The following is a 27,958-nucleotide window of genomic DNA, read 5'->3' on the forward strand; positions in this document are numbered from 1 at the left end:
GTTAATTTTGCCCGAGGAACGCCGGGCCGCACCCGCTAGTTATTACTATAAACTAGACATGTTAATCCTTAAATAATAAAAGTAGAGAAAAAATAATATTAATTTTCCTATAGTTATTTTAATTTGAAAGTTGACTGAAATTTATTTTAAACTAATACGTGCATTTTGGATACATCAATACCCTTCTCCAATTTGGTTTTTGTTTTTCTGTTTTAAATGATGTTTTAAAAGTGATTTTAACTCTTCCTTACGCTATTTTCGATAATAAATTTAATATCTGTTTTTAGTATTTTAATTTGTTTTTGTACTCTACTTTTTGTACTGTGGGATGTAGGAATTCTTTATCTATTATTATTATTATTATTAATGTACAGTAACGTATTGGCTTAATAAAGAAATCGGTTAAATTTAGCTATGGTGAGCAAAATGGCGGCTCGTCTCCGATTCAAGCAAAAAGAAGAAAGGAAACAGTGGGGACGCACGTTCTAACCTAACCTAACCTAACCTAGTCTAATAAATTACCATAATTATCAATATTACCAACCAAATTATTAGAATAGGTTAGGTTAGGTTAGAACGTGCGTCCTCACTGTTCCCTTTCTTCTTTTTGCTTGAATCAGAGACGAGCCGCCATTTTGGCACCACAGGTAAATTTAACCAAGAAATCTATCAGTCAACTTTCAAATTATTTAAATAATTGTAGTTTGATAAATCTTTTGTAATAGTATGTTTGTTCTTTCACGGCATCTTCTGCCATCAACATAATTCGTTTGTAAATTTCTAGAAATAGTTTAATTTGTTTATTTACCTTCGCTGCTAACCTTTGTCGTTCTCAAATGCTTCCACCATTTTTCAACAATATCCCGTGAACGAGTGCGCGACGTGTTTTACTTTGAGTTCAAATGCTTCTGCTTGCCTTACAAGATTAAAGTTTAAACTTCGGCCGTAATCTCTATATCGTCGCAGTAATCCGGTGAATATTTTTGAAAATTATATCCTTCTTTTGTAAGAGTTATATTTAGTTTATTATTTTGTTAAATTGTTTTGCCAATAGATGGCATTACGTGTAAAGCAGCAGATCGAATGTAGATAGAAATTAATTGATTTACAAAAATCCAATAGATACTTTGGGGTAATATGTAGGACATTATCTAAGTTAGAGGTATGTAAACGTAACTGTCGAGTTTCGTAGCAATTGGTCGAATGGCCTAGGAGTGTAAAACGAACAAACAAACATCCTCATTTACATATAAATTTTTCTTAATATTGTTTTGAAAAAAACTTGTTTTTTGTATTAAGAATTACCTGAAGCAGTGTAGAATCTAATGCCTATTTTGAAAATTCTTCTGATAAAGCAAACAACAGTTTTATAAATAAGGATACATGCTGATACTGTAAAACATTGGTGCCCAAATTTTTGATTTGGCAAGCCAAATTGAATGTAGGTGAGCCGGTGGCGTAGCGTAGTAGGGGCGGCAGGGGCGGCCCGCCCCGGGCGGCACTTTTAGGGGGCGGCAAAATTTCGCAATAAATAATATCTTGTAAAAATACCTAAATAACGGGACGGCGAAATTTTCCTCCGCCCCGGGCGGCCGACACCCACGCTACGCCACCAAGGTGAGCCACAAATATTTTGAATATTTCGTATATGAAGAAAGTTGGCCCGTAAAAGTGATGTGTCAAATATGTTTGTGTGCTACATTAGTGTGTGTTGCAAGTCAGATTTGGTCTAGGGGCCTTAATTTGGGCACCGGTGCTGTAAAATATGATTACAAAGATTATAAATAACACAACACCTATGTAATTGCATTTTGAACTTGGAACTATAGAAAATCGTGAAGATCCAGATTATATTTGAGTCGCAGTCCGTTACCGAAAAAGACGAATCGGCCAAATTACTACGCCTCAATACGGCAAGTCGGCTAATTTTGAGCAATATCGGTAACGTAACTTATAACAAGATGAAATATTTGAAAGGCAATCTTATTTTATTCATTTATTTATACATTACTTTATTTTTAACATTATCAAAAACATTTTAAATAATTTATTATTATTATTATTATTATTATTAAAGTTCAGAATTATCATCATATAGTGTCCCTTACATCCCAAGAAAAATAATTTAAAAGCAGTGTTTTTTATTTTACTTATCTCATTTTATACAGAGCAATTGAAAACTGTCTTATTTTCGAGCCAACTTAGAATCCGAAGCTTGATATCTTGTTTTCGGGTATGCTTAATTCAGTGTACTGAACTTAAATTGCAGATATCAAACAGTACTATTATTTACAATTTGAAGACGAGCAACGTGCTCGGTATTTATTTATTTATTTAGTATATTAATGAACATAGAGTGAACTCTTGCTAATCCAAATTAACTATTGTATACAGTTGTTTGGATTGGTGAAATGTAGATATGAAGCAGATTTCGGGGAGGCAGCTTTAAATTCATATACAAAAATATATAATAGTTTTACTTTATAACGATACAAAAAAAATTTACCATTATCATATTTCATTTCTTTAAGCCAACCCGGAGACAGGTTTCGGAATGCATTTTTAAATTTATGCTTATTTTATATTTTAAATTCAAGGCAGTCGAGGTGCAAGCCAGGGACCCAGGAATATTTCGTGCGTTCTAAATATATTGGATCCCATTCCTCGCTATTTGACTGCCCCATTGGGGGCCTGGCTGCAGTGGCATATTATCCTATGGTCAAAAAGGGTAATTGCCTGTGACTCCACAAACAGGGGGCCCCAAACCAATCTTTTATAAGAAAATATTTCCCCAAACTGTCTACAGTCAAGACTGTACATTGGATCCCCTAATTCATATTTGTCTGGGTGCCCATTAAGTTATAATGCACCATTGCTTGGCTGAATCCACAATGGACCTGGGAAAAAAGCTTTCTTAGAGTCCATAGGATGGAAAGGCAAATATATATATATATATTTGTAATGAAAGCAAATGTTTACAATATAAAATCTCAGAGGGTAATCATCCCAATTTCCATCCCTGTAAAATATATAAGTTCTTATATATACTGTGTATACAAGGTGTCTCTAAAGTCCGTGTGCAATTTAAAAAATATATAACTTTATTAGTATTTGTGATAGAAAAAACCTGTAAAAGTATTAGAAAGCTTGATGTACCTAGTTTTAAGTAAAATTATTTAGTAACAAATGTTTTTAGAGATTGGAAGAGATGGACCATTTTCTTGGCCTCCACATTTGCAAGACTTGACTCTATTAGATTTTTTTTTACAGGGACATGTGAAAACAATAGTGTATGCAACCAAACCTCAATCGTTAGAAGACTTAAAAGCTAAAATAACTAATGTGATTTCAGGCATTACTGTAAATCAATTGGCAAATGTTTTTAGAGAACTACAAAATTGTATTACCCTTTGTATTACTAATGATGATGGACATGTGGAAACTTAATAAAATACAATAAAAAAATATAGATTTTTCTTATTTTCTACATTCTACATAATTTCTCTATTACAAATACTAATAAAGTTATCAATTTTTTAAGTTGCACGCAGACTTTATGGACACCCTCATTATATTTGTTATATATAATTTTATTAAAATGTGTAATATATATATATATATTAATTTTATAAGTTTAACATGTTTCAAAAAATTACTTATGATTAGTTTTTGTTTTCGGCTGAAATATTTAGTGGAAAAATGAATAAAACTGGTTCGGACTAGCAAGAATACACTATGTTCGGTGGCATTGACCTGTTATCTCCAACACCTTAGAATTGCCCTATCAAATTCGGTTTTAATTGCACGATCAAAAAGAAAAACATCACAATTTTTATAAATAGTATATAATAAAATACTAAGAAAATACATACACCTTTAGCAGAAACCTGATTTCAGCTTTGGTATTTAACAATTTTTTCCCACAATTTATTTCTATATTCTATAGTTTTCTCGACATTTTTGTATTTCAGAATGTCTTCCATCGATAAGTAAGGAAATATAGAATTACTGTATACCTCGAAGGTATTGTTCTCGTTCAGAACGTTCTGTAACATTTTTAATGTAACTTGCAGAGAGTCTTCCATTGTTAACTGCATCTGAAATAACTTTGCCGTCCACAGACTATATACTTTCGTATTGCCGTCGAAGAGATCCGAATATTTCTCGCACCCGAACGACGTTGGCCGAATATGTCCGAGAAACCTTCCGAAATACTTTATGCTCGTGATATTTTGAAAAGGATAGTTAGATTTTAGATCGTCCTCGAAATGAAATGCGATCGTGATGTAGCCGACGGTTCCGTCTACTCGAACGGACGCCGTATGAATTAAGGAACGGCTGGGAATTTGAACGGGAACTTCGTTTAATTTTTCTCCGTATGCAAGACATCCACTCACGATGCACTTTTCGTTTACTTTTAAAAGTAAAGGGAAATCACAGTATTCCAAGACGGTGGTTTCGTCGACGACAGAATTAGGATGGATGCAAGAATGCATTACGGTTCCTCCAAAGGAGGACGATTTTAAACCGCTCTTTGCAGACACGCTAAATATCCATTTCTGGAAATTCATTTCTTCTGCTAATATTTTATTGGTACATAAATTTTCTATGTATTCTCCAATTGTTCCTAAATGGTAAAATTTGGATTTCTGTAGCACGATAACATTAATCGAACTCCCTTGCAATAAATGATGCAAGTTTTCTCTTGTCCGAATGAGATCGTCCGAAATTTCGACTACGTTTTTTGTATCGTAAATGTACGACGAAGAGCCGTTTGGTCCCAGTCCTTGTAAAAAGTCTCCATAAGCATCTAATTCGCAAGTTACAATATGAGTAGACTGTATGTAATCAACAAATTTTCTCATAATTTTACTACTGAAGTAAAAAACACTATCACTATATACAATTTCTTCTGATGTACCTGAAAAATTAGGAACACTATAAGCAATAAAAACACTGTATGTAAATAATTTCAAAATATATCAATATATTAACCTAAATGTATAATTTTTAAACACTTTTTCTTTATTTTAACATAGAAGATACAGCTATATCCTCTAAATCTTGGATTTGACTCAGATTTTGACATCGAGCGGGGACATCAACCATTGTTGCGTGTTTTTCGAGTGAATTTTTTCCCATTATTTCACAAAAGATTTATTTAAATTTCAACAGTCCCCAATTAGTTTAAATAAACTTCAAATTTCCAAAAGCAGATCTGCAGTCAAATAATAGGATTCAATCTATTTCAAGTTATATTTCTGTGTTATTGTCATTAGAATTTATTCTTTAGTTTAAACTCAAAAAAACATTAATATTGTCAGATATAAATTCTTATTTTTTCGATTTTTAATTCTCTTATTTATAAGTTGAGTGTAAATGTTTATTCTGGTGAAATACAGACCAAATCATATCCAGGATAGACCACCCCAAAAAACTCCCACGATTTTTTTTACCACTTTGGCTTTGAACCTGGGTCCTCCAAAGTGGTAGGTTGATGCTTTAATCCAACATTTATGTCAGTAATATTTTGAGATAACAAATGATTGATAGAGAATAAAGTATTTTTAATTTTTATAACTACTAATATCAAACACTGATAGCATTCTTGGAATATTACAGAGTGATCAAACAAGAGTTTTATTTGCAAATATAGACTTTGTGACACTATCAAGGAGTTTCAAATGTTACTTTTTGAGTCTATAGTAAACAATTGTTAAAGATTTAAGTTTTCTGATTAAATGCAACAGAGCAGTAACAACATGGCTGCAGGTCTGTGAGCAGGATTCTTTTACAGATGGGCTTTAAAAATAACACATTATATTTTCATAATTTTTGCAACATAGATACATAGATTAACACAATACAGTAGGGTAAAGAAGAATTGAACAAGTACAGAAAAAATATAACTATATACAACCAACTGTTTAATTTTTTAATGCTTCTGAAGTAGAAGAAATTAAACTCCTAAACCCATGTGCCTGGCCTTCCATGTCAATATAAAGGCACAATACTGGAATAATGCATCACACTGTCACCAAGTCTACTTCTCATTTGATCATATCATATTAAGATTTTAACGAAGCGTAAGTAATAAAATATAAATTACCATTTACATTTGTTCTGACAATAGCTTCTTTATCTCTCATAATTTCAGCAGACGGTTTCTGTAGAATTTCGAGACACTGAATCGTGAAACACGATTTCTGTGAGAGTTCCGAAGACAAAGATGGAAGTACGTAAACGCCATGTTTTGTTCCTATTTCAATAGATGATGGATGCGCTAAAGCAGTGAAATCTGAATCTTTAAAGGTCCAAGACAAATCATCTGAAAATAAATAATATTTAATCAAATATTTAACTAGTTAAGTAATGCTGTATCAGCATGTAGTCAAAACGAAGCTGCTCGCACCTTTATTTTCTAGATTACGAGGGAAAAAAGAAACAAAGAATCATTCGTTTTCAACAATATATTTAATTTCTATTGGATCATTTAAAGGTATAAATGTAAGGTCAGAATAAGCCATTAATTAATTGCTATGCCAATATCTCATGAAATTCTGTCTATCACTATGGGCCTTGGACTTACAGATTGACTCGTAGCCATCTTTACTGTAACTCTTTAAAAATACTGAGTCGGTTATTTTTTTTCACTCGACTCAACGTAACATAGGTAAGACTAATAGCTGTCTATTTTTCCCTATATCTATTTTGATTTTTGGAAGAGTTAATCCCTGTGATTTATGTATAGTCATTGAGTATGCTAAGGTAAGGGAAAACTGTCTATGAGATCACGATATACTGCCATCTTGTTCGAAAAGCGTGTTATGGGGATTATTGGAAACAGATTACCGTAGATCAAAGGTCCCTGACAGCTATCGAATTCCACTAAAATAAACAGAGGAAGAGCTGGAGGGTGAGCATTAGGAGCATATATAATGTAGCGTATAGTTCCTAGCGAACCATTGACGAGACCTCCTTGCACCCATAAGTTGACTCTTGGCATGATTTTGGCATTAACTGAGAGATTCAAATACTTGGAGAGACCAAGAGCCGAGTCATCTTTGGATGAAGGCAGGGCAATATCTGGAGTGTTTTCAGATGCTGTATAAGCAAGAGGGCATCCAGTCGACTGCAAGTAGTCTTCGTTGCTTTGTTTAACTCGCTCGTTTGTTGGATATAGCTCTACTGCCATTTGGAACTGATCGAGTTCATCTCTGGATAAATAGGCTCCATTTCTTGTCGTCAGAATGTTCAGATCTGTATCAGAGAAATCACCCAAAGCTAGATGTTGTAAGACATCTGTGAAGGAACTATCTGCACTATTTTGTCGATGAGAATTACTAAGTTCAATGAACTTCTCAAAAGAATCAAATGCGAATGTAATGTAATATCCCAACAAGGTAGGGACCTTGTTGGGACATTACAATGTAAAAAACACTCGAGTAGAGAGGAGTATCTTTAACAGGAAGAAGCTGACGAAAATCACCAAACAAATAAAGAATCCACCAAATGGGTCATCTTTCTCGGGATTTATCTCCCTCAATCTTCTCTCGATCATGTAAAGCATTCTTGCACCAATCATTGACATTTCATCGATGATGATGAATTTGAGCAACTTGCAACTTCATCTCAATCTGGAATCTCTGCGCAGCTTCTCCATTTAGAGATCGAAATTTCGTACTAACAATAGGAAGACAAAGGAGAGAATGATCAATATTGATCGCTGCTGCTCCACGTTTCAAAAAGAAAACTTTTTTAAACTTATTATTCTATAAAGATTCTTTATATTTGTTGTGTAACTAGTTAGCAATAATATTTACCTTTCAAAATTACCATTTTAATGCTTGTCATATTTTCCGACCACTAGATGACGCTTCTACACGTGCGTGCAGGAAGAGACTAACACTTGACTTCATGCATTCCTTGTCAACAGTATAACTCTAGAATGAGTTGACCGATCTTGATGAAATTTTCTAGGACGACTCATCATCATTCAAGGATGAACTGATTAAAATTTCAACTTTCAGAAATGAACTGTACTGAAGAAAAACGTGATCTTCGTTTTGACTCCTATCTCCAGTTCTACAAAAATGGATCATTTTTGAGAGTTAAAATTTTAATCAGTTCATCCTTGAATGATGTTGAGTCGTCCTAGAAAATTTCATCAAGATCGGTCAACTCATTCTAGAGTTATAATGTTGACAAGGAATGCACGAAGTCAAGTATTAGTCGTCACTTCGTTCCAACAATATATTTTTGTGGTTCTCGATATCTATGCGAGTTTGCTTTTTATTTATTTATTTATTTTTTTTATCAAATTGATAAATTGAAAATGCAACACCAGGGCAATCTACCAATAGAGAGTTCAGGGCAATCTTCCCTAGAAAGTCCTGGAGGTCTTTCTAGGGAAACTGACTGCTATTTAGCGGTTAGACACACAAAGAAAATCCCGTCAGTCAGGTGTTTTATCCACTCTCCTTATTTTATTTTTTTGTTCAGCATCAATAGTCAAAAATCACAGTCATTGCCATAACAGAATTAATATTTAATTTAAAATACTCACTAATTTTTGTTGTTTGATAAAAAAAATTAAGTAAATTATTTCAAGTTGAAGAACATATGTGCTTGAAAAACAATTCAATAATTCAATATAGAAAGTGATAATGCTGTGAAATTATTTCAAAAAATGTAAGAATTTTTTTTTAACTTTAACCCATTAAATATTTTTTGTTTAAGCTATGAATTAATAATTAACTAGCTGCATGTACCTGGCATTACTCAGGCATGTAAATAGGTAGGATATTGGTGAGGTTAAGTTGGGAGAGAATGATAAAAACAATGGTTTTAGTAACTAAATTGTATATTCACTGATCTCAGTATTTACAATAATGAAACTGTAAAACACAAAAAAATTGTCTTAAAGTTAACAGAGACTCCTCACTGTTAGTGAGGAGACTCCTAAAGTTACGGGGCTCCAACTTGTTTGTCCATAGATTTAACGTTGCACCTTTGCACTTCACCACATTGAACCATTGTATCTTTCCCAAATCTCTATTCGGTGGCATTGTCTACAGAATAAGATCTTTAATTTGATACTTAAACTATATTTTTATCCCTCGCCATTTATTCAAATGAAGTCAGACAAATTGAAACCCTCTTTGAATCAATATATACAGATAATATCACTCATACTAACATTAAAAACAAATTGTAGAATTTGTAAGAATATGTTATTGTAAAAAGATACAGAGTAATTGAAGTTGACAGTGCTAACTTTTTACAAAAAGTATTTTCTGTACAAATTAATAAAAAATAATGGCCAGGACTGGAATCCTAAATCATATGACTTCTATAAAAATGTGTAAACTGTAAATATCTGTATAGTTCCAAGCTTTCTTTAGCTTGCACGCACTCATGGAGAAATGCTTTTGTTTCAATCCCGTTATGGTCTTCAAACTAATTTATTAGGTCCAAAGAGCATTACGGACATTATCATATTTATGTATACGACGATTGTTTTTATGTACTGTACGTATTTTGCAACGTGGCTTACGTTACAGTCAAATCTTGTCTAGTTAATTTTGCAGAAAAAGAAATAAGTGCACTTATACTAAAGACAACAAGTTTCAGCCCAATTTAGAAGCATTACTACAATTCTCACACAACCATGTGTGTCCAAAGCTCAACAGGAAAAACAAAATAAAGCCGTTACTAGGTCTCTCTAATTCTAATATTCTTCCGTGTTGCCAATCTTTAATACTCTGAACTTATTTTAAAATCAAAATATAACAGGCTGAAGTATAGGAATCACTTAATGAGACTTTTCTCTTCAACTCTGTTTGGTCTTAAATTAAAAATATTGAACTAAACTCCTCAATACAAAGAACTTGAGTGCTTTTAGAAACAAATTTCATCTTCCAAAATCAGATACATCTGAATAGAATAATTTAAATTCCTTCAAATTTTAAATGAATTCAAATGGTTTTTGCTAATTTGTTATTTAAATGTATTACACTCAGTATCAAAAAAAATAAAAGAGAACTTTAAGACTTACCATCTTCTGTTAGATAATATGTTATGAAAGCATCTGAACTGACTAAAAATACACCCGCATCCATTTGTTTTGTAAAAGGCCAATATATTGCAAGAATTAAATCTAACATTTGAAACATTGGATTACCCAAGGGCAAAGATACAAATAATTTTCCCAAAATGCTATGGCACGGAATGCGCTGACTACGACCGCCGGCGTGAATGAGCAGGATCTTGAAAGCGAACAGTTTCTCGCCGTAAATCGTTAGTAAGTTTTGTAAAGCAATTAATGTCGAGCCTCCACTACCTGTAAAGAAAAATTAATTCGTTAAATGAAACAATTAAATAATTTAATAATTATTTAATAAATTAAATTATTTAAACAAATTATTTAATTTAATACAATATGATCGTAATATTAAGAAACACATTAAAACTTCGTGCAGGTTAAAGCCCAAAAGAAATAATTCTTCTGGACTTCAGCCTAAAATATACAGACATGGCAATGATTCATAATTTGCATTCAAATAATAATAGCTATTTATGTAATTATTGTGTTGTGTGTAATGTGTAAAAAAAACAACAGCAATTGAAATATAAAGCTAAACCTACTCTAATAAATTAGCAATTAAGATGGAGCTGTCCATAAATTACATAACACAGATATGGGTGGATGGGTATGGAAATGTTACATACAAAAAATGTTACATAATGCTAGGACCTCAGTCCTTCATAAGACAATAGTTCATTTTTGTTTGTAAATGTTAAATAGTGAACTGCACTGTTTATGCCACTGATTTGTATGTAAATTAATTAAAATATGTGTAATTAATAAAATAATGTAATGCTCTGTATCCTATATTATGTATTATTTCTAGCACAATTAAGGGGTGTATGAGGTGGCACTGGCAGACTATAAAAAAGAGAGGAACAAGTTGTACAAAACTGCATCATGCATTATGCAAGAAGTGTCAAATTCTGATTCAACATTGGATCAGTACTCTAACATAGTGGTTCTGGTTGCACTAAGGACTAACTTGGTCTCATAAACAAGGGATGTGATTTTGGTCAACATACAATGAACAAATAACTACATAAAAATAAAGATGCATGGGTCAATGGACAAATATTGTTCATTAGTTTCTTTTATATTTGCAGAATAGGATAGAAGTCATAACTTTCTGTTGTTTGTTCATGGAATTTGGGACCCTCTTGGGGATTAGAAAAAGAGCAACCCAGACAAAAAGTTTAAAAGTACAAAAATATCATTATGTATCTACATACCAAAGCTTGTTACTGGTGTGAAACTCAAATAAAAAAATGAAAAGAATGAAAAAACAGTACTTCACAAACATCTTTCACAAACAGAAACTGTTCTTCTTCGGGCGAGACGGAGAATTTCCAACGGAATACAACTAAATAAGAACACGACGATTTGAAAGTTCATTCGAATACGTGCATCATTATGTAACTTACAGACGATCCATACCCGAAATAATCATGTCTAGCTAGCAAATACAAGTCTTTTGCAAACTTATAAATTTTAAAAACTAATATAACTTGTGTCCTTTGATAAAATAGTACTAGCTAAGTGTAATTTTTGAAAACAAGTGGTCACTTTACTCAAAATAATGTCCTCTTAACTATAGACAATTTCTTTAAACAACCCAGATCGGCAGTCGACAACCGACGGTCCGCGAGAAAATTTCGGCGGTCCGCGGAGAAATTTGGACGTCGATCGACCGAAACTTACGTGAAGTATTACGAAAGAAATGCAAAATGCTTAGTTGCTTTTTTCATTCATTGGGGGTTTTTTATTTGAATCTAAAACCAAATAAACAAAGTGACTGTAATCAATAAATAATGAACAATAAGCAATATTGTGGGTGAGATCGTCATCCTTCGTGGAAAAGCACTAAGAATCCATTAACTTATTTCAAACAAGAAGTAACAAACTTTAATTCGTTACTTCTTGTTTTGGCTTGCATTAATTTGTTGTAATTAAACAAGCGAGTTTCATATTAATATAATAAAATCGAACTTTTACGATCATTATTCTACAATTTCGTATCGTTTAAAAAAATTCATAATAGCGATCCATAGAATTCGAAATTGCGAGTTTAGCGGTCCGCGGGGTCGAGAAAGGTTGCCGACCGCCGATCTAGATTATCCGTCGAGCTATTTTTAAAGCTAGTAAATAATTAAATACAAATTAGTTTGGCTAGTGGTAGGCAATTAGGCAGTCATCTCAAAATAAATTTAATAATTAGAAATAAATTTATTTTTAATTATTAAATTTAGAATATTCTGGAAGAAAAGAATCAGCCCAGAGCAGGACTGGTCACTTTGTAGACGAATTTTAATATCTTAAAAAATTTTAAAGAACAATAAAAAGTGTTCATTCCACGATATAAAGATCCACATCCGACGACGTTACGGTAACTTCGTCGAACGTAAAACGTTCGTAACGGAACGAATACTTTTTATCGTTCTTTAAAATCTTTTAAGATATGAAAATGTGACGAGATCCCGTATAATTTTTAAGAAAATTGTAAATGAATTTTAATAATTAATGAATATTGCTCCAAGGAAACTCCGTCGAGCCGTCGGATTTTGCCATAGAATCTTTAAGAAACCCACGAAAACAAATACGGTCGAAAATAGCTACAAATCACGAATATCTCTAATGACGAAGAATGCAAAAATGTTACTCTAAAATAATTATGCATAACTTTTATTAACATTATTACTAAAACTTTTAAACATTTCTTTTCAATTTCTAAAAATTTTAGTTAAAAAATAAGTTACTGCTAAATTTCTCGGTAACCAAATGCATTTATTAAACCGAAACATTTTCGACCGTTACGGTCGGACCGTCCTCGGCAAAAGCCCGACCAAAATAGCTAAAAGATGCAATTCGATAAAGGTATTTGGTTGCTAAGTAAATTAGCATAGTTTTTCTCTTAACACTAAATTTAATTTAATAAATAGAAGTTAACCAAATACCGATTTTAAATCCCGGAGGATCGGCTATAACGTGATACGGTACGTCGACGGGTAGTTCGCCTCTCTCTATTTTCAGACTAATCTGAACGTCGAACGCATTTTTCTGCGCGTCGTCGGAAGTCGTGACGACGACCAGATCCCAAAACGAATAAGAAAGAACTTTTTTCGATTTTCCTGAAAATAAAATTTGTAAATTTCGACGGTTAATAATTTTCGTCTCAATACTCTATCGTCGTTTTCACCCCGCATGCCGTATTTATTAGAGAGTTTAGAACACATTGCATTTTCTTAGGAGCGAAGATTATTCGAGAGAACAAATCGAACGGGAACGCGACGGAGTCGGTCGTCTCGAATCCTTCGTAAAAAAGCCCGTAACGTCTCCGTCGTACGTTCGCGTGCGATTCGTCGTCTCGACCGATCTTACGCTTACTCCTAACGATTAAAACAAGAACGAGAGGCAATTAAGTACGTATGTTTTTTGTTTAACGTATCGACGGTTAAGCTCGAATAATACTCCGGCTTCCGTAACATCCTATAATAAAAAGTACCGTATTTAGTAATTATACAATTATATCTATAATATAAATGCATCATCGAAACATGCTTCCGAATAATTTTTTTAAGCTCTCGAAATACTTTCGAGTTTTTTAAGAATAATCAATTAATGTTACTCGATTTTGTTAGAATCATTCACAGAATTATGTTATTCTTCTCATAAATGGATATATTATATCAGATTTAAAGGTATACGAAGGAAAAGCCAAAATACGTAGGGGTTGTTATTTATTAATGATTTAATTTATTATTAGTTACGAAACGTGAGACTTTATGTACAGTTTGATTTTACTTTGATACCGATTTGATTTGTCAGTATAAAATTGTCACGTGGCAATGTATACGTAACTTCCGGTAAGACGAATCTACCAGAAGTTATCAGCATACTGCCACGTGACAATTCTAAATATCGTTAAATTTTCGTCCACTGATAGCGAAATTCGATCCGTATTTTCACATCTTTTTAAATTTAATTAAAAGATAATCGTAAATTAAGACGTAAAAAGCGCGCGTCAGAAGGAAATCGATCATATATCGTACCTCTTATCGATTCATAATAATCAATAATTTGTTTCATGTAAGTTTTTATAGAATCGTCCGAATGATCCATTATTTCCGATTTCTACAAAAAAAGGGCATAAAATAAGAACGAGCGACTTAGAATCAAGCGCGTGAACTCGCCGAATCAGCCGACGTCGTTCGAATTAAAGGGTCGACGCCATACTTGTAAATCTAGCGCTTTCTAACGGACAACTTATAAAATCATTAAGTAATATTTCAAAATGCCATTAATCATAAAGAATTAATCGTGGTTTTAATTAATTTATCTTAAAATTTATTATTAAAATTTTTCTAAAAGTCAGATCCATTAATAATAAACGAGTCGAAGTCAAATTACAATCGTGCACGAAGCCTTCTAAGAAAACAATTATTGATATTTTTAGAGAAATTGGCATTGTTTCATTTACAAAAAAACATTTTCTAGTTTTTTTAAATCTCTATGTCTTAATTATCAATACGTGCAATACACAATACAGGTTTATTGCTTTACACCAGCGGTTCCCAACCGGTGGTCCGCGAAAGAAAACTTTTATTCGTTTTAAATTATTATTACCGCATTGATACAAAGTGAATTTAATTTTTACTAAAAATGTTATTTTTCTATTATAATACTGTTAAAGCGTGTTACTCTCGAGTTTAACGATTAGGCCTACTTATGTTAAAAGTTTTGATTAAAGTTTATTTTTAGATTGGCACAGTTTATTTTTCTTAAACCTTGTGGTCCCCGCTAACAACAATGAAATCAAAGTGGTCCCTGGTCAAAAGAAAGTTGGGAACCGCTGCTTTACACCAACTGGAGATACTTGTATAGAATGGTGCATTTAAATACGCCGCCGCCATTTTTAGTCCTTGTATTTATATAACATTTACAGTTCTTATCTTAGAACTTGATTTAAAATTATAAAATAGGAGCCGTTTATTCTCTTATTATATTAAATTTTATACAATACGGAATTTTATTAATATAAAGTAACGCAACGTAGCACACACCGAATTGAATAAAAACTGGATTAAATATGGCGAATTCGCGATTGGAATGCTCTACACAGTATATATGTAAATGGCTAATATCCCGAGTCAAACCGATTTTTTTTTAAAAATTTGATGAAATTACATCATCGTTTTAAGCATTTAAATTTACCACCGACATTAATAACAATCCGAAGCACTCGAAGTAAATCTCGCGTGCTTCGGCTGGTTATTCGCATATTTGATTAACTTCCAGAGTGACAATATATGTTAGCTTATTTAAAATAGAGAAGAACATTCCCGAATACGTGGGATATAGTGAATATCCTCACATTTTTTTCCTTATTTTTCTCTTAATATATATCTTTATACCACTTTCTCTTTGTTGCATATACATTATTTTGATAAAGAGAAAACAACACCTTTCTTAAATTCCAGCAAAAGTTTAACTATATAAAAACGTTTTCAACTGATTTCATCAGTCTTCTTCAGTTACTCGAATAAAAAACAAATAGAACGAAACCAAATTCAAATTTACAAAATCACGAGAATGGAAAGAATTCTCGTGATTGCGCAGACTATGCAAAAACGATGTACCGATAAACGGTAAAAAATGCAAATTCTTGACAAAAAAATGCCGATTCTTGACAAACTATATATAATATCACAATCTTACGTTATCCAATGAATGATTTCCAAGCAGACGATAGCCCATCTGCGTCCCTGTGGTTGATGCAATGGGATGTTAATTGTGCCCTATATATTTCTAATTTCTCCAAATGTCTAACGGCCTGTTTAGATCTAGTGGCTTTTATGATGGAAGCACTATCCCTGTGTACCGTGATCTCCTGTTGCTTAGCAAATGCTGCTAGGACTGTGCTGTCAACTGTCCTCTTAACTGATTGCTTATGCTCTTTTATTCTTTGAACAGAAAAAAACAGTGGTCATGGACTATATTCCGTTTATTAAAAGTATTGTTAAGAAGGTATCCAAAGAAAGGAACTTACGCATAATATATAGGCGCAACCCGACAGTATACCGTCTGTTAAGGAATGATAAAAGGAAAGAGAAACCAAATGAGCTAACAGGAGTGTACTCAATTCCAATCAGGGACCAACGTTTTAAATCCGATCTAGTGTACATTGGGGCCACCTTGCGTGGTTTACAGCAAAGAATAAAAGAGCATAAGCAATCAGTTAAGAGGACAGTTGACAGCACAGTCCTAGCAGCATTTGCTAAGCAACAGGAGATCACGGTACACAGGGATAGTGCTTCCATCATAAAAGCCACTAGATCTAAACAGGCCGTTAGACATTTGGAGAAATTAGAAATATATAGGGCACAATTAACATCCCATTGCATCAACCACAGGGACGCAGATGGGCTATCGTCTGCTTGGAAATCATTCATTGGATAACGTAAGATTGTGATATTATATATAGTTTGTCAAGAATCGGCATTTTTTTGTCAAGAATTTGCATTTTTTACCGTTTATCGGTACATCGTTTTTGCATAGTCTGCGCAATCACGAGAATTCTTTCCATTCTCGTGATTTTGTAAATTTGAATTTGGTTTCGTTCTATTTGTTTTTTATTCGAGTAACTGAAGAAGACTGATGAAATCAGTTGAAAACGTTTTTATATAGTTAAACTTTTGCTGGAATTTAAGAAAGGTGTTGTTTTCTCTTTATTATACCAGTTCCAGTAGGTTCGTTATTCATTTTTATTATTTTGATTTATCCAATTCAAATCTGTATACGAATTTAAGGAATAACAGCATTAGTATGATTTGATAATGTGAAAAACATGTTATACATATTGATTTTCTATTCAAATTGCCTTCTTGGGATACTAAACATTAGAATATTACCGAAGTTTTCTTTGATTATTGTTTTATGTTCCATTTTTACACTGTAGTCTAGTTTAATTTGTACACTTTATAATCTTTGAATGTACTGTACTTGGATGTAAGTACAGAACCAGAAAAGACAGGAGCGAGCACCTCCGTATAAGCTAAACCGTAATATCTAAAAACTTCAAGCGCATTGCAACCACGAATATAAATTTCGAAGCCATCCAGTAATTACGTGTATTATTGAACGACTTTTGACTTCCTCCCTTCCTGTCGTATACAATAATATACTTTTGGCAAACTACCTCCTCTTTAATTACTCGCGTACTCCCTGAAAGTTCAAGTACACAATGCCTCGAACCGAACATACACAGGCTAATAATGTACTCTTTGTGACTTCTCCTTTAATCGGTATGTGTAATTAATGGTTTAGTTTGAAGCATTAATTTGTAATAAGTTTTTAAAACATGGCTAGAATAAATGCTTTGAGACTTAACTATGTGAAAATGGCTCCCTTTCTCAAATTTCAACATTTCAAACAGGTTGATATATTGATCTATGGGCACACACTTCACGCAATACGGCAGTTTAGTGCATATTCATTCTAAACAGGGCCGGATTTACCAATCCAGGGGCCCTGGGCACAAATTCGGTGGGGGTCCCCCTTTAAGAGTAGGCAAATTTGATGATTTAGAAAATTTACACAAAATACTGTACTTTCAATCACATTTGAACTAGGAAGTTGTAAATTTCATTTTAAAATAAGGTTATTGTAAACATACATATATTTTATTGTGTAAAACTAATTATTTTAATTTAACTGAAAAATACCCATGTGAAAGTTTTTCCCGAAATTTTCCGATGCTTCGTAGGTTTTCCCGGGTTTGGTTTTCTCTGCCTGTTGCCCTCAAGATTAGGCCACACTAGGCTGTCGCGGTAATAGGAATAAAATTATGTTTAAACATAATTTTATTCCTATTAGTTTTGTGGGGGCCCTGGGCACAGGCCCCAAATGCCCTTATGCAGTGGTGATATTCGAAATATTTAACAAGGGGTTCGCTAGCAGAAAATTTTTCCCTGACAATCACCGACAAATGAAATGGAAGTTTTGAATAGAAATAAATACAATACCTTTTCTTGCAACCGTATATCTAACAATCAGTGGCGTACTTGGAACGTAACGAGTCATGGGTGAAAGGCGGGTAAAGATAATATTTTAGGGCTGTCGACTTTTTTTCTTTTTTTTAGGCAGAGGTAACTTTACCGCGAAATGGCGCTTCTGGAAATACACACGTGTCATCATCTCTCGAGATACATTATACTTTTTCTTTCGCTGTCCATAGCCCGACACGTGTTCGACAGCCATCTTGTATTATCTCGCGCGCGTGGCATTCTGGGATCTCTCTTATCACTGGATCTACTTTTAAGAACTCTCTCGAATCGATCGCGATTAAACCTCGATTGAAACGGTGGAGAGAGATCGCACCAAGACATACTCCCCGACCTCGCTCACGATCTAGATTGAAATGTTCGGTACGAACGGAATATAAGGCTCTAGTTTAGTAGTATTACAGAGTATAATACGCATATTTTAATATAATTTTTTTAAAAAAACAAACCCACTGAGAAACGTTCCGTGTGTTTAACAAGGTTTGGGAAACTGAAAATTTTAACAACGGGTTCGGCCGAACCTGTGCGAACCCGCCGAATATCACCACTGCCCTTATGTAAATCCGGCCCTGATTCTAAAATCACATATATAGCTACAAAAGCTCAGAAATATAATGCAATACATAAATAAACAATAGACGATTTTAAAGTTAAAACCGATAACTTTCAATTTATTTATCTAACATACAAACAGCGATAATGATAAATTTAAAAATAAAACATTTAAAATAATATAATTATAATAAATTATACACAAAAATTTACAAGAATATAGAATATTTTTCTATAATTCAATGGAACAAACGCATAAGCAATAGTATAAAAATATTTTCTACAATTACGTATCGATGTAATTGATATTACAATAATTTATATTAATTAAGAGATCACACTAATTAATTAATTACAATTATGGCAGCAAATTATCGTATAATTAACTGGGTTTTATAATAATAATTATTATCAAGCTCTGCGATATCTTCTCCCGTTTGTTTTACCATTCAACAAACGACGTTTCGCCCATACACCCACTACGAAATTTTCTATTTCGCATTCGTTTTCTCCTCGAACAATTCGAAAATATCCATTTTCTCCCCAACGTTCTCCCCAAGAATTTGCGCACAACTGAAAATTAAAGTAAAAACAGAAATTATATAAATGCTTAATTCAATTATACAATATTCAAACAATTCTGAAGATTTTTATTTTAAACTTATACACAAATTGACATTCGCAATTAAATCCGTATCAAACGGTCTCAAATTCTCCACCAGAGTGTAGTTATTAATGTAGTGTCATATAAAGCTTTCATTTATACTTAGATAAATGAAAGTATTGTAATTCTAACAATTATAATCATGTAAATTAAACGGATCTCGATCAAATTAAAATGGAAATTAATGCACGTATTCTTAAATAAAGGAGGCGGAGTAACAATAAGGATTATGAGAATTGTTTTTCGGGAAACTCGAAATAATTCAATAAACAAATGAGCGATTATTTATTGTGGCATCGTCACAATGCCAGGCTGTAATTTTTATTTATTTATTTCATTTAAAATATACGCTCGCCTCAAATTAGTAGTGTACTGTACATCATATTTTTCTTTTAACAATAGAGCAGTACCAGTCATCTATCTAACTCCTTCCGGGGGAATATTTTTGAATTGAAGTCACGCCAGAAGTTCGTATACAGTATAGTTAATCGTGGACTCTCGCCCCTAATCTTTCCATACCTGGTTTCCAGTTTCATCTATCTAACTTCGTTCGATCTAACGACTGTTTAAAAATTCAAAATGTAAATAGAAAAGTAGATTTACAGAAGCGCATTAAGCGGAGCGAATTTTGACCGAAATTTTTGAGCAGGCTGAAAGTTATAAGAATAATAGGCCCATCTCTAGCACTAAACAATAGGCAAAAACTTTATTTAGTGCGAATAAAAAGTATGGACTATTATAAAGCCCATTATAGGCCTATCTACACAATATACGAAATATATTATAATGAAAAAGTATTAAAAATTTATGATAATAATTCAAATTTTGTGGGCCCTCGACACTGGGGGCCAGTGCCGTAACTAGGATTTTGGACGCCTGTGGCCAAGAATTAAAATGGTGCCTTTTTAATTTTTATTAAATAAAAATAAAAATGGTGGTTTATTTCTAAAATATATGTTGGTAGAAATTACAGATAATAAATACTATATGAATATAATTATAGAAGTTTCTTTGCGTTATTAATTTCGTATACATATTATTCCGAAACCTTCTCGTCGGCGCCTTTGGCGGGAGCCACGTTGGCCATACGCTAGTTAAGGCTCTGCCGGGGGCCCAGGGCTTAAGCCCTGTTAGTCCCTATGTAGATCCACCCCTGTACACAATACATGTATGCCGACTGGGTACCGCGAGCTTTCGATGAAATCTGGCCGCGTTAAATGCTTCGAATGACGTCACTCGTTTGCCGCGGCAAACCTCCACACCGGCGAGCCACGGAGTTCCGGCAAGCGTGACACTGACTTAAAACGGCTAGCCGATACCGGGTGCAAGAACTACGATAACCTTACTAATCGAGTAAGGTTATCATAGTTCTTGTACCCGTTAAATGATTAATTTTAAATTCTGAAATCTAAGAAAACTTGTTTGGAACATTAAATACTATATGTGCCACTATTTACTTTCCTTTTTTTATTATTTACACTTTATACTGACTAAAACTAACTCACTCCTCCTTTTTCCCGGGAGAGTTGAATTTCCAAAAATCCCTTCTCGATGTGCATTCTCCCGACATACCCAACTAAAACGCAGTGAAAAACGCAAAAATACCGTATCTAAAATAGAACGGTAAAAGCCGTTTCTTAGGATAAGCCTTAATCTTCTCCCTCTCCCCCCGCGGTGGGGAATTTCGAAAATCTCTTCTTAGTGTACTTTCTCGCGACGTACCCTAACTGTGTACCAAATTTCAACTTTCATCTCCTAACCGTTTGGGCTCTGCGCTTATTATTATCAACCCATCTCGATGATATTATAAGAAGATAGGCCTCACTTAACTAGAAGAGCAGTCTGAAAGTAGTAAGAAACTATCCTTATGCATTCTAGATAATTACTGGAAAGGAAAAGGAGAAGAAGAGAAAGAAAAGAAGAAAAAGAGAACAGAGAACAATCATTTAACATTAAAGAATAATTAAAACAGAAACTTTGAATGTAGTAACGTACAAAATAAAATATTTGAGTATTTAATCGAAATAAATTTAGTCGTTACTTACCCAATACTTTGTATTTCTTTCTACACCCCATCTAAATTACGAAAAAGAAGCCATTAGACTACACACGCAAACTAATATTACAAAATTTCGAGTAAAGTTTTATACGTCTCACCCGATAATTCTGACAGAATGCCATCCGCTTCTTCTATATTTCGAAGGTAGATACTTGGTAACAGGGGTATGGCGATAAATACCGTGTTTATAAAGGAAAAAGTCTTCTTTAACCTCGAAGGTGGCTGAGTATTTAAAACATTTATATTCGTAAAATCGAAATATTACAGGAAAAATTTGTATAAATGTATTAAAATGTGCAATTTATAATAATAAAAATAAAGAGGGAGGTTATCCCCCGGTAATTCTCGCGCCGCTATCGCGCATACCCATCCGCGAAATTACGTAATGCGTGTTGTGCGACGTCAGTACTAAATTCTTTATAACGGAGAAACGTAAAATGACGTCACGCCGACGTAATTTGTACGGTATTCTTACTAAACGAATCACCGACGTTTCTCAAAAGGAACCGAATTCGAACTCGAAATCCTCGTCGAGTAAACGAACAGCTTAACGCCAGCCAATAAAATGGCACAATATAAATTTTATATTTTACCTTGTACGGGTCCGTTATCGTGAATCTCTTTCATGATGTCTCTTTCCTAAAAATAGAAAATCACAATTATTCGAAACGGTACCGGCCAATCGACCGACGGTTACAAATTGACGTTACATTCGGCGCAACTCTGTAAGACGGCGTAAAATAATGCACGACGTCTTCATTTCCGCTCGGGCATTTCACTTTACCGTTTCCATTTTTCCAATTTTTAGCTCTACATTTCCCTTCTTCGTCCGTAATCCAACTTTCGTAGGGATAACAAGATTCGGTAGCCACGCTGAAAATATTTTCTAGCCACTTTTAGACAATGCCGGCATATTATTACAAAATGTAAACCGTTTTACGCCATCGGACATACCCCTTTTTCCTCAGATACCACCAGGCACGGTCTAAATGACCACCGTGGCAACCTCTTTGACCCCGGTGCTGACAAGAAATTAAATGTTGGGGCGATAAAGATATCTTCTCTCTTCCTTGAGATTCGATCGCCAATCTATCGGACGCCAAACCTAAAGAATTTCGAATTTAAAATTTGAAAATTTGTCGTTTTATGCCACATTTGCCAATATTTATCTCTTACCGGTGGTAGAAAAAGCCCAGGAAGAGCCACAATCTCCTTGATCGCGAACCGGTTGAATCAAGTTAGGCCATTTACGACGAGAATCGAAGTTTTCTGCGAGTCTTTCGGATTTATTCAGGTGAATTTCTGTCATTTCTAAAGTCTGGAATTCGATAAACCGTTATTTGCTATCTTCTTTTTGAATTTTATTTAAATTATTTCGAAATCTTCTCACCGTTCTCGTGGGTCGAAACGTCCCTAATCTGTATCGTATACCTTCGTTTAACGTTTTACCCCACAGGAAAGTATAATTCGATGCCGTCCAACTGTAACCGTAATCGCATTTAACTAATTTAAATTAAATTAATTTTCGTATCACGTGCCAAAAAGTGTACTCACCCGTAATTTCCACCATTGATGGCATCGACCAGTTCCGTTCGTATCAAACACACGTTATCGTCGCAGCCAAATTCGAATTTGTTGTGACCTTTATACTGACATTTACTAGATTTAAAACGATTATAGAGAAAATAACGTAACCTCCGATAAAAAGTCAAATATGCTATTTGCGTTAGTATCTTAAAATTGCCTTACACCGGACAGAAAAGCGATACCAAGGCCGAGTTTCTCGCGATATACGTCGTGTCGATTCTTTGCCATTCGTTGCCGACGTTTTTTTTATTTATAAGCCACTATTAATTGATAAACTAATTAAAAACTAAATTATTTGTTATTTTTCTATTGTAAGATTTAAATTATTTATTGTAGAAATGAAAATGTTACTGCGGTCGTTGTCGCCACCGACGACTTCCACGAGAATGGCTACGGCACTAGGTATCGAATCGACTTATTTACGTGTATGCAGTTATAAATGTCTAAGTACTGTATAACACCATACTCGTATCGCCAGAGGCCTAGGATCTTAGCTAACGTCGGGTTTCGGGTACGGACCGTTCGTAAATGGTATCGAGCTAAAATTCGACACGTTTAATTCCCACCTTCCTACGTCATACATCGTCACTCTGTCCCGGAAAATGAAGGAACGACGGTCGCCACCCTCCCCGCAAAGTCATTGCATTATTAAATCGCACGATGTTAGCATTACTTTAATGAAAATTTTACTTTTTGCTACACGTTGCCGGCAAGTTATTTCACTTCCATAGGTTTATAAGACGTTCTTCTATTAATACAACGAAATGTTAGAGACTTTGTCCGCCGTGTTTACGTCATCAACATTGGTGTTCTAAACAAATTTAAAAGTTGTTTTCCTTTAGTCCACGTGGCGCTGTAGTGTACATATTTAGAAATCATTATCGAGTCTGGCTTCTCTATTTAATATACTTTAAAAATAGACTTTTCTTTCAAAAACATTCGATAAACATTTTAAACAAGTACAAATAACAGCTTCATTTGTAAATACAGTAGTGTTCCTCCTTGCGTATGACGCCCGAATAGGGGCCAGCTTCCCCCCAAGTCCTCCCGGAAGGCATTCCTATCTCCCTTTCTCGCGGGCCGTCTCCTATAAGGCCGACTTTGGTCGCGTTCGTGACCTCTCCCCTGTCTTCTATAAGGCCGACTCTTCCCATTCTGTTCTCTTCCGGCGTAAAGGCCCGAGTTGCCATACACGCCACTATCGAAGCATAGAAGCATAGAAATACAGTAGTGCGCTCGGTCTCGGTCCCGTGCCCGAGTAGTGCGCTGTTCTACGTACTGCGCCGTATATACAAAATTACCACGTATAACTCGACGATCTCGGAAACAAAGACGACCTACGACTTCATATATATTTGCGAATCCGCGCCCGTAAAAGCGCCAGGCCTCGACTGTTTGACGAAGAACATTTTGTAAACAATACATAAAAGTGGAAAAAACTGTATTCTGCGCGACTAAATTTTATAAAATAACGATTTTATTTTAAGTAAAACTAAATTGTTCGAAGAAAAAATCGAATAAAATACCGTACGTACCATTTATTACAGTTGTTCAGATACCAATGCCCAACTTCGTAAAACTTTCCACGGTGGTTGCAACCTGCTCCGTTATAAAAAATGAACAATTATACATTGTAAATTTGTCGGTTGTTTTAATAATTTTACTTTACCTGGTCTAACTATTTGTTGGGGAGGATCGACGCGTATGCCGAGACAATGGGGAAAATAATCGGGGCAGCAATCCATACCGACACTTCTGTTGCAGAATTTATCACAATAGCAAAGAGTTCCTATAATTGGAAGGGCACACGAATCGTCCCTTCCGGGGCAACAATCCATCGGTTTTCTCATTCTACAATAATCTCCCGGCAAATCTTTAAAGCCGTAATCGCATAGAACACAAACCACGAAAGTTGCCAACAGCAATTTCCCGAAGAGATTCATGTCGGTCGAGGCTCGTTCGCTTTCTACAAAATAAAAACAAGATTTAACACGTTCCACCCCCGTTAAGCAACTGTCCAATTAACAACGAAAGTAGCGATGCGCGATATTTGTTTATCTATGGTAAGGACACTTTCGACTAATGATCGATAGCGGAGGCGAACAGTCGACGACGACAATTTGTATCAACTCGAAAGAATCTCGTAACAATTATTTTAATGTCGAATTTATTAAAAGCCGAGTAAGAAACTGCAAAATTCAAGGTTAAATTTTAATTGGAGAAGGTTTTAAAGCGCGATACAATCTTCCAGTCGAAAACCGACCTAAATAGAATCGTAGAAACACTTTAAAATACGACTTTACGGCCGAATTCGAGGTTGTATTAAGTGTATTTCAAAACAATTTACGTAAATAATTATGAAATATACTCATCGAAATTAGAATCGACCTCATTTATTAAGAAATTTCCCAGATGGATTACAAATAAACTTTAACGAGTATTTTTTATTTTATTTCCTTTGACGTTTGTGTTAACGTAAATGTTTACTTTGTCCGCCGCTGCGAAAATAAGTTTATTTATGTTTCATATTTTGAGTAATTGGAGCGAATCCATCGCGTGTTTTCTCTCGCACAAAGCCTCGAGATCTTAAAGATTAATTTTATTGAATAAATAAGTACAATTTACAACTATTTAATCGAAACACTAAGCCGTTTTATCGTTATTTACGTATATAAAAGAGCGTGTTTATACCGACGCTCTTAACTTATTCCGTAAAAATTCCGAGAGTAATTAAATTTTATGTATTTATATTACGTCTTAAAGTAGAATTATTGTTTAAAATATTAATTTCAAACTGGAGGTGAGTTATTAGAAGAGATTAAAACTCGGCTGGAGGATGTTTGACCAACTGACAAACTCCAAGGACAACGAAATTGGAATGGAACCAAACTCTCTTCCGGTACGTGTTGCCAGTTATAACGTCATCTTTGTTGTTATTGCTTTTTATATAACAACCAGAATAAACAATGATTAACCGCCTGAAATTTAATAAATAAGCTTGCATAGTTTCTATTATTGCTTATCCCACTCGCAACAGTAAGCGACAATCACTATCGATTACTTGTTAGCGTAACACTCGCTTACGCTAGTACAGTTGTAACCCACTTAACGTACGCAAAATAAAACAGTAACTATGCAGTTAAGTGTGTATTTAAGTATATTTATTGCTATACTTAGGTAATACAACTGTTTGTATACTTTCTATAAAAAATATACTTAAATGTATACTAAATAAAACAATAAATGTATTGTTAAGGATATATTCTAGTATAAGCTATATAACTATAAGTAACGATTGTCGGTACAATAACAGTTATGAGTTATACTAAACAGTAGTGATAATTGTTAAATATGTACAGTAGTGTTTTATTTATACCATAATATATATACTTTATTTCTTATATAAGTGTATTAACAGTTATTTCTCGGCATAGCTTAGGGCCTCGCATTATGAATTAATTGAGTAAAAGCACAGTTTTACACGTATTATTACTATTTGCCGAAGGAGAAGGGCCTCTTATATGTTGTAGTTTAAGGCCACAACGAGTCTAATTCGAGCTCCGTGTAAGACAATGTAGTAACAATGACCTTAGTTGGTTAAAAGGTCACTTAAGTAACATTTTACAACCAAGTTCACTATTCGTAACCGTTATTATTAATTATATTTATCAATAATTAATTATATATTTGAATATACATTTAAAATAAATAAATATAAAATCAAATATACCAGCTTTTAAGAATTAAAATGAGATTAGACATTAAGTTTACTGGAAAAATTCCATTTTTTGGGTATTAATTTATATTAAAAATCCTGAATAAATATCAAAAAATGAAATATTAATTATAAATTTAGCTGAATATTGCTCTATTTATTTCATTTAATTAACTTGCGAACTAATTATACATTAAATATCTTTAAAAAATAAGTAATATCATATAATAAAGAGCGAAAATACATTATAGGCTCGAGTATAAGCACAGTTTTACTTTAAATTTGACAAGCAAATTTATATATATTTTATCAAAAATAATTAAAATTATGTTTAATTATAATTAATTCAGTAAATAAACATATAAATTACTTTGTTTTTTTTATGCTTTAGTACTTAAAAGCCGAAAATAAAATGAGTAAACATTTACCGTTTTATCGTCCTTCGAAAGGTCAACACGTATGAAATTTACGCTGGAATCTCGTATAAATATTTACGTATATTTAACTGTTAATAATTAAATTTGTACGTAACTAGTACTAGATGAGTAGAAGATAGAACTGTCAGATTTGTCGGCCTTCTAATAAAGTCTTGGCAGCGTAACTAGTTTGCGTAACCATTGGAAAACCTTCGCTAGTTTAGCGAGCCCCGATGGATATAGAACAAGATCTACATCAACAAACTTTCTATTGGTGACGACTAAATATAATCATCGATATAAACATCCATACTAATCATAATTAACTTTCATTTGCATCAATACCGGTCCCATTTTACCGTAGATTTAATTCAATTTAAGCTTTTCTAATCCCGCGAATTTAACCCGTCCGGTTCTTAAGCTTAAAAAATGAAAGGATTAATTAAAATTTTGCAAATTAAACATTCGGTAATTAAATTATAACCTAATTAAGATGCGTAGGTGAATTTATAAACAATAACTCGGTAGCGTTTAATTTTATTAACCTTGTAAAATTGTTTATATCGCCTCTCCTCTGATATTCGTTACATAATTCGCAGCTATTAAAGTCTACTTTTAAGTAATTTACACAGTAATTCCGTGTTTTTTTAAAATGTAATTTATTGAAATATTCTGTTTATTTAATATTTTATAAAGAAACAAAGTGACTTTCTGGCATTGCATTTCTGGATGATTGCCCGTGTTCTAATTCCAAACTCGAAGGACACATTTTCCATTCTCTTTTACGGCTTCTTACCTGTTAGGGTTCGAAAAAAAAA

General features: G+C 33.6%; 2 protein-coding genes across 5 annotated transcripts; both read right to left on the reverse strand.

Annotated features, from left to right (window-relative positions):
- Nucleotides 1-2,499: 2,499 nt before the first annotated feature.
- On the reverse strand, nt 2,500-14,304 carry LOC136982282 (fucose-1-phosphate guanylyltransferase-like). Of its 2 annotated transcripts, XM_067278763.1 has the most exons (6): nt 14,137-14,304; nt 13,042-13,215; nt 10,058-10,342; nt 6,110-6,328; nt 3,873-4,921; nt 2,500-2,897 (listed from the first exon to the last, which is right to left on the reverse strand). In XM_067278763.1, the coding sequence occupies exons 1-5, from the start codon at nt 14,204-14,206 to the stop codon at nt 3,894-3,896; spliced, it is 1,776 nt and encodes a 591-aa protein (XP_067134864.1). In that variant the 5' UTR covers nt 14,207-14,304; the 3' UTR covers nt 2,500-2,897; nt 3,873-3,893. The 2 variants fall into 2 exon arrangements, with proteins under 2 accessions (XP_067134864.1, XP_067134863.1); XM_067278762.1 differs by lacking the exon at nt 2,500-2,897 and having other exon boundaries at nt 3,830-4,921.
- Nucleotides 14,305-18,827: 4,523 nt separating this feature from the next.
- Nucleotides 18,828-27,924, reverse strand: LOC136982283 (tubulointerstitial nephritis antigen-like). Of its 3 annotated transcripts, none has more exons than XM_067278764.1 (12): nt 27,849-27,924; nt 24,679-24,975; nt 24,545-24,608; nt 22,977-23,081; nt 22,813-22,903; nt 22,599-22,740; nt 22,377-22,527; nt 22,133-22,295; nt 22,016-22,061; nt 21,521-21,644; nt 21,409-21,439; nt 18,828-19,272 (listed from the first exon to the last, which is right to left on the reverse strand). In XM_067278764.1, exons 1-12 carry the CDS (start codon nt 27,907-27,909, stop codon nt 19,111-19,113), a joined length of 1,437 nt encoding a protein of 478 aa, XP_067134865.1. In that variant the 5' UTR covers nt 27,910-27,924; the 3' UTR covers nt 18,828-19,110. The 3 variants fall into 3 exon arrangements, with proteins under 3 accessions (XP_067134865.1, XP_067134866.1, XP_067134867.1); XM_067278765.1 differs by lacking the exon at nt 27,849-27,924 and adding an exon at nt 27,153-27,362 and having other exon boundaries at nt 18,830-19,272; XM_067278766.1 differs by lacking the exon at nt 27,849-27,924 and adding an exon at nt 25,659-25,669 and having other exon boundaries at nt 18,830-19,272.
- Between the last annotated feature and the right edge of the window lie 34 nt (nt 27,925-27,958).

Source organism: Centruroides vittatus, unplaced genomic scaffold, assembly GCF_030686945.1.
Source record: "Centruroides vittatus isolate TY-2023 unplaced genomic scaffold, ASM3068694v2 contig_817, whole genome shotgun sequence".
Classification (NCBI taxonomy): Eukaryota; Metazoa; Arthropoda; class Arachnida; order Scorpiones; family Buthidae; genus Centruroides; species Centruroides vittatus.

Bases quoted from the DNA above. Each gene is read 5' to 3' on its own strand.
- LOC136982283 (XM_067278764.1), bottom strand. From the start codon at position 27,909: ATGTGTCCTTCGAGTTTGGAATTAGAACACGGGCAATCATCCAGAAAT. The intron at 22,528-22,598 runs GTAAGAGATAAA...GAAATTCTTTAG, and splicing joins CTGGGCTTTTTCTACCACCG to GTTTGGCGTCCGATAGATTG. The intron at 22,296-22,376 runs GTATGTCCGATG...AAATATTTTCAG, and splicing joins TGGTATCTGAGGAAAAAGGG to CGTGGCTACCGAATCTTGTT.
- LOC136982282 (XM_067278763.1), bottom strand. From the start codon at position 14,206: ATGGATCATTCGGACGATTCTATAAAAACTTACATGAAACAAATTATT. The intron at 6,329-10,057 runs GTAAGTCTTAAA...ATTTATTTTCAG, and splicing joins ATATTATCTAACAGAAGATG to ATGATTTGTCTTGGACCTTT. The intron at 4,922-6,109 runs GTAATTTATATT...CTAATTTTTCAG, and splicing joins TGTCAGAACAAATGTAAATG to GTACATCAGAAGAAATTGTA.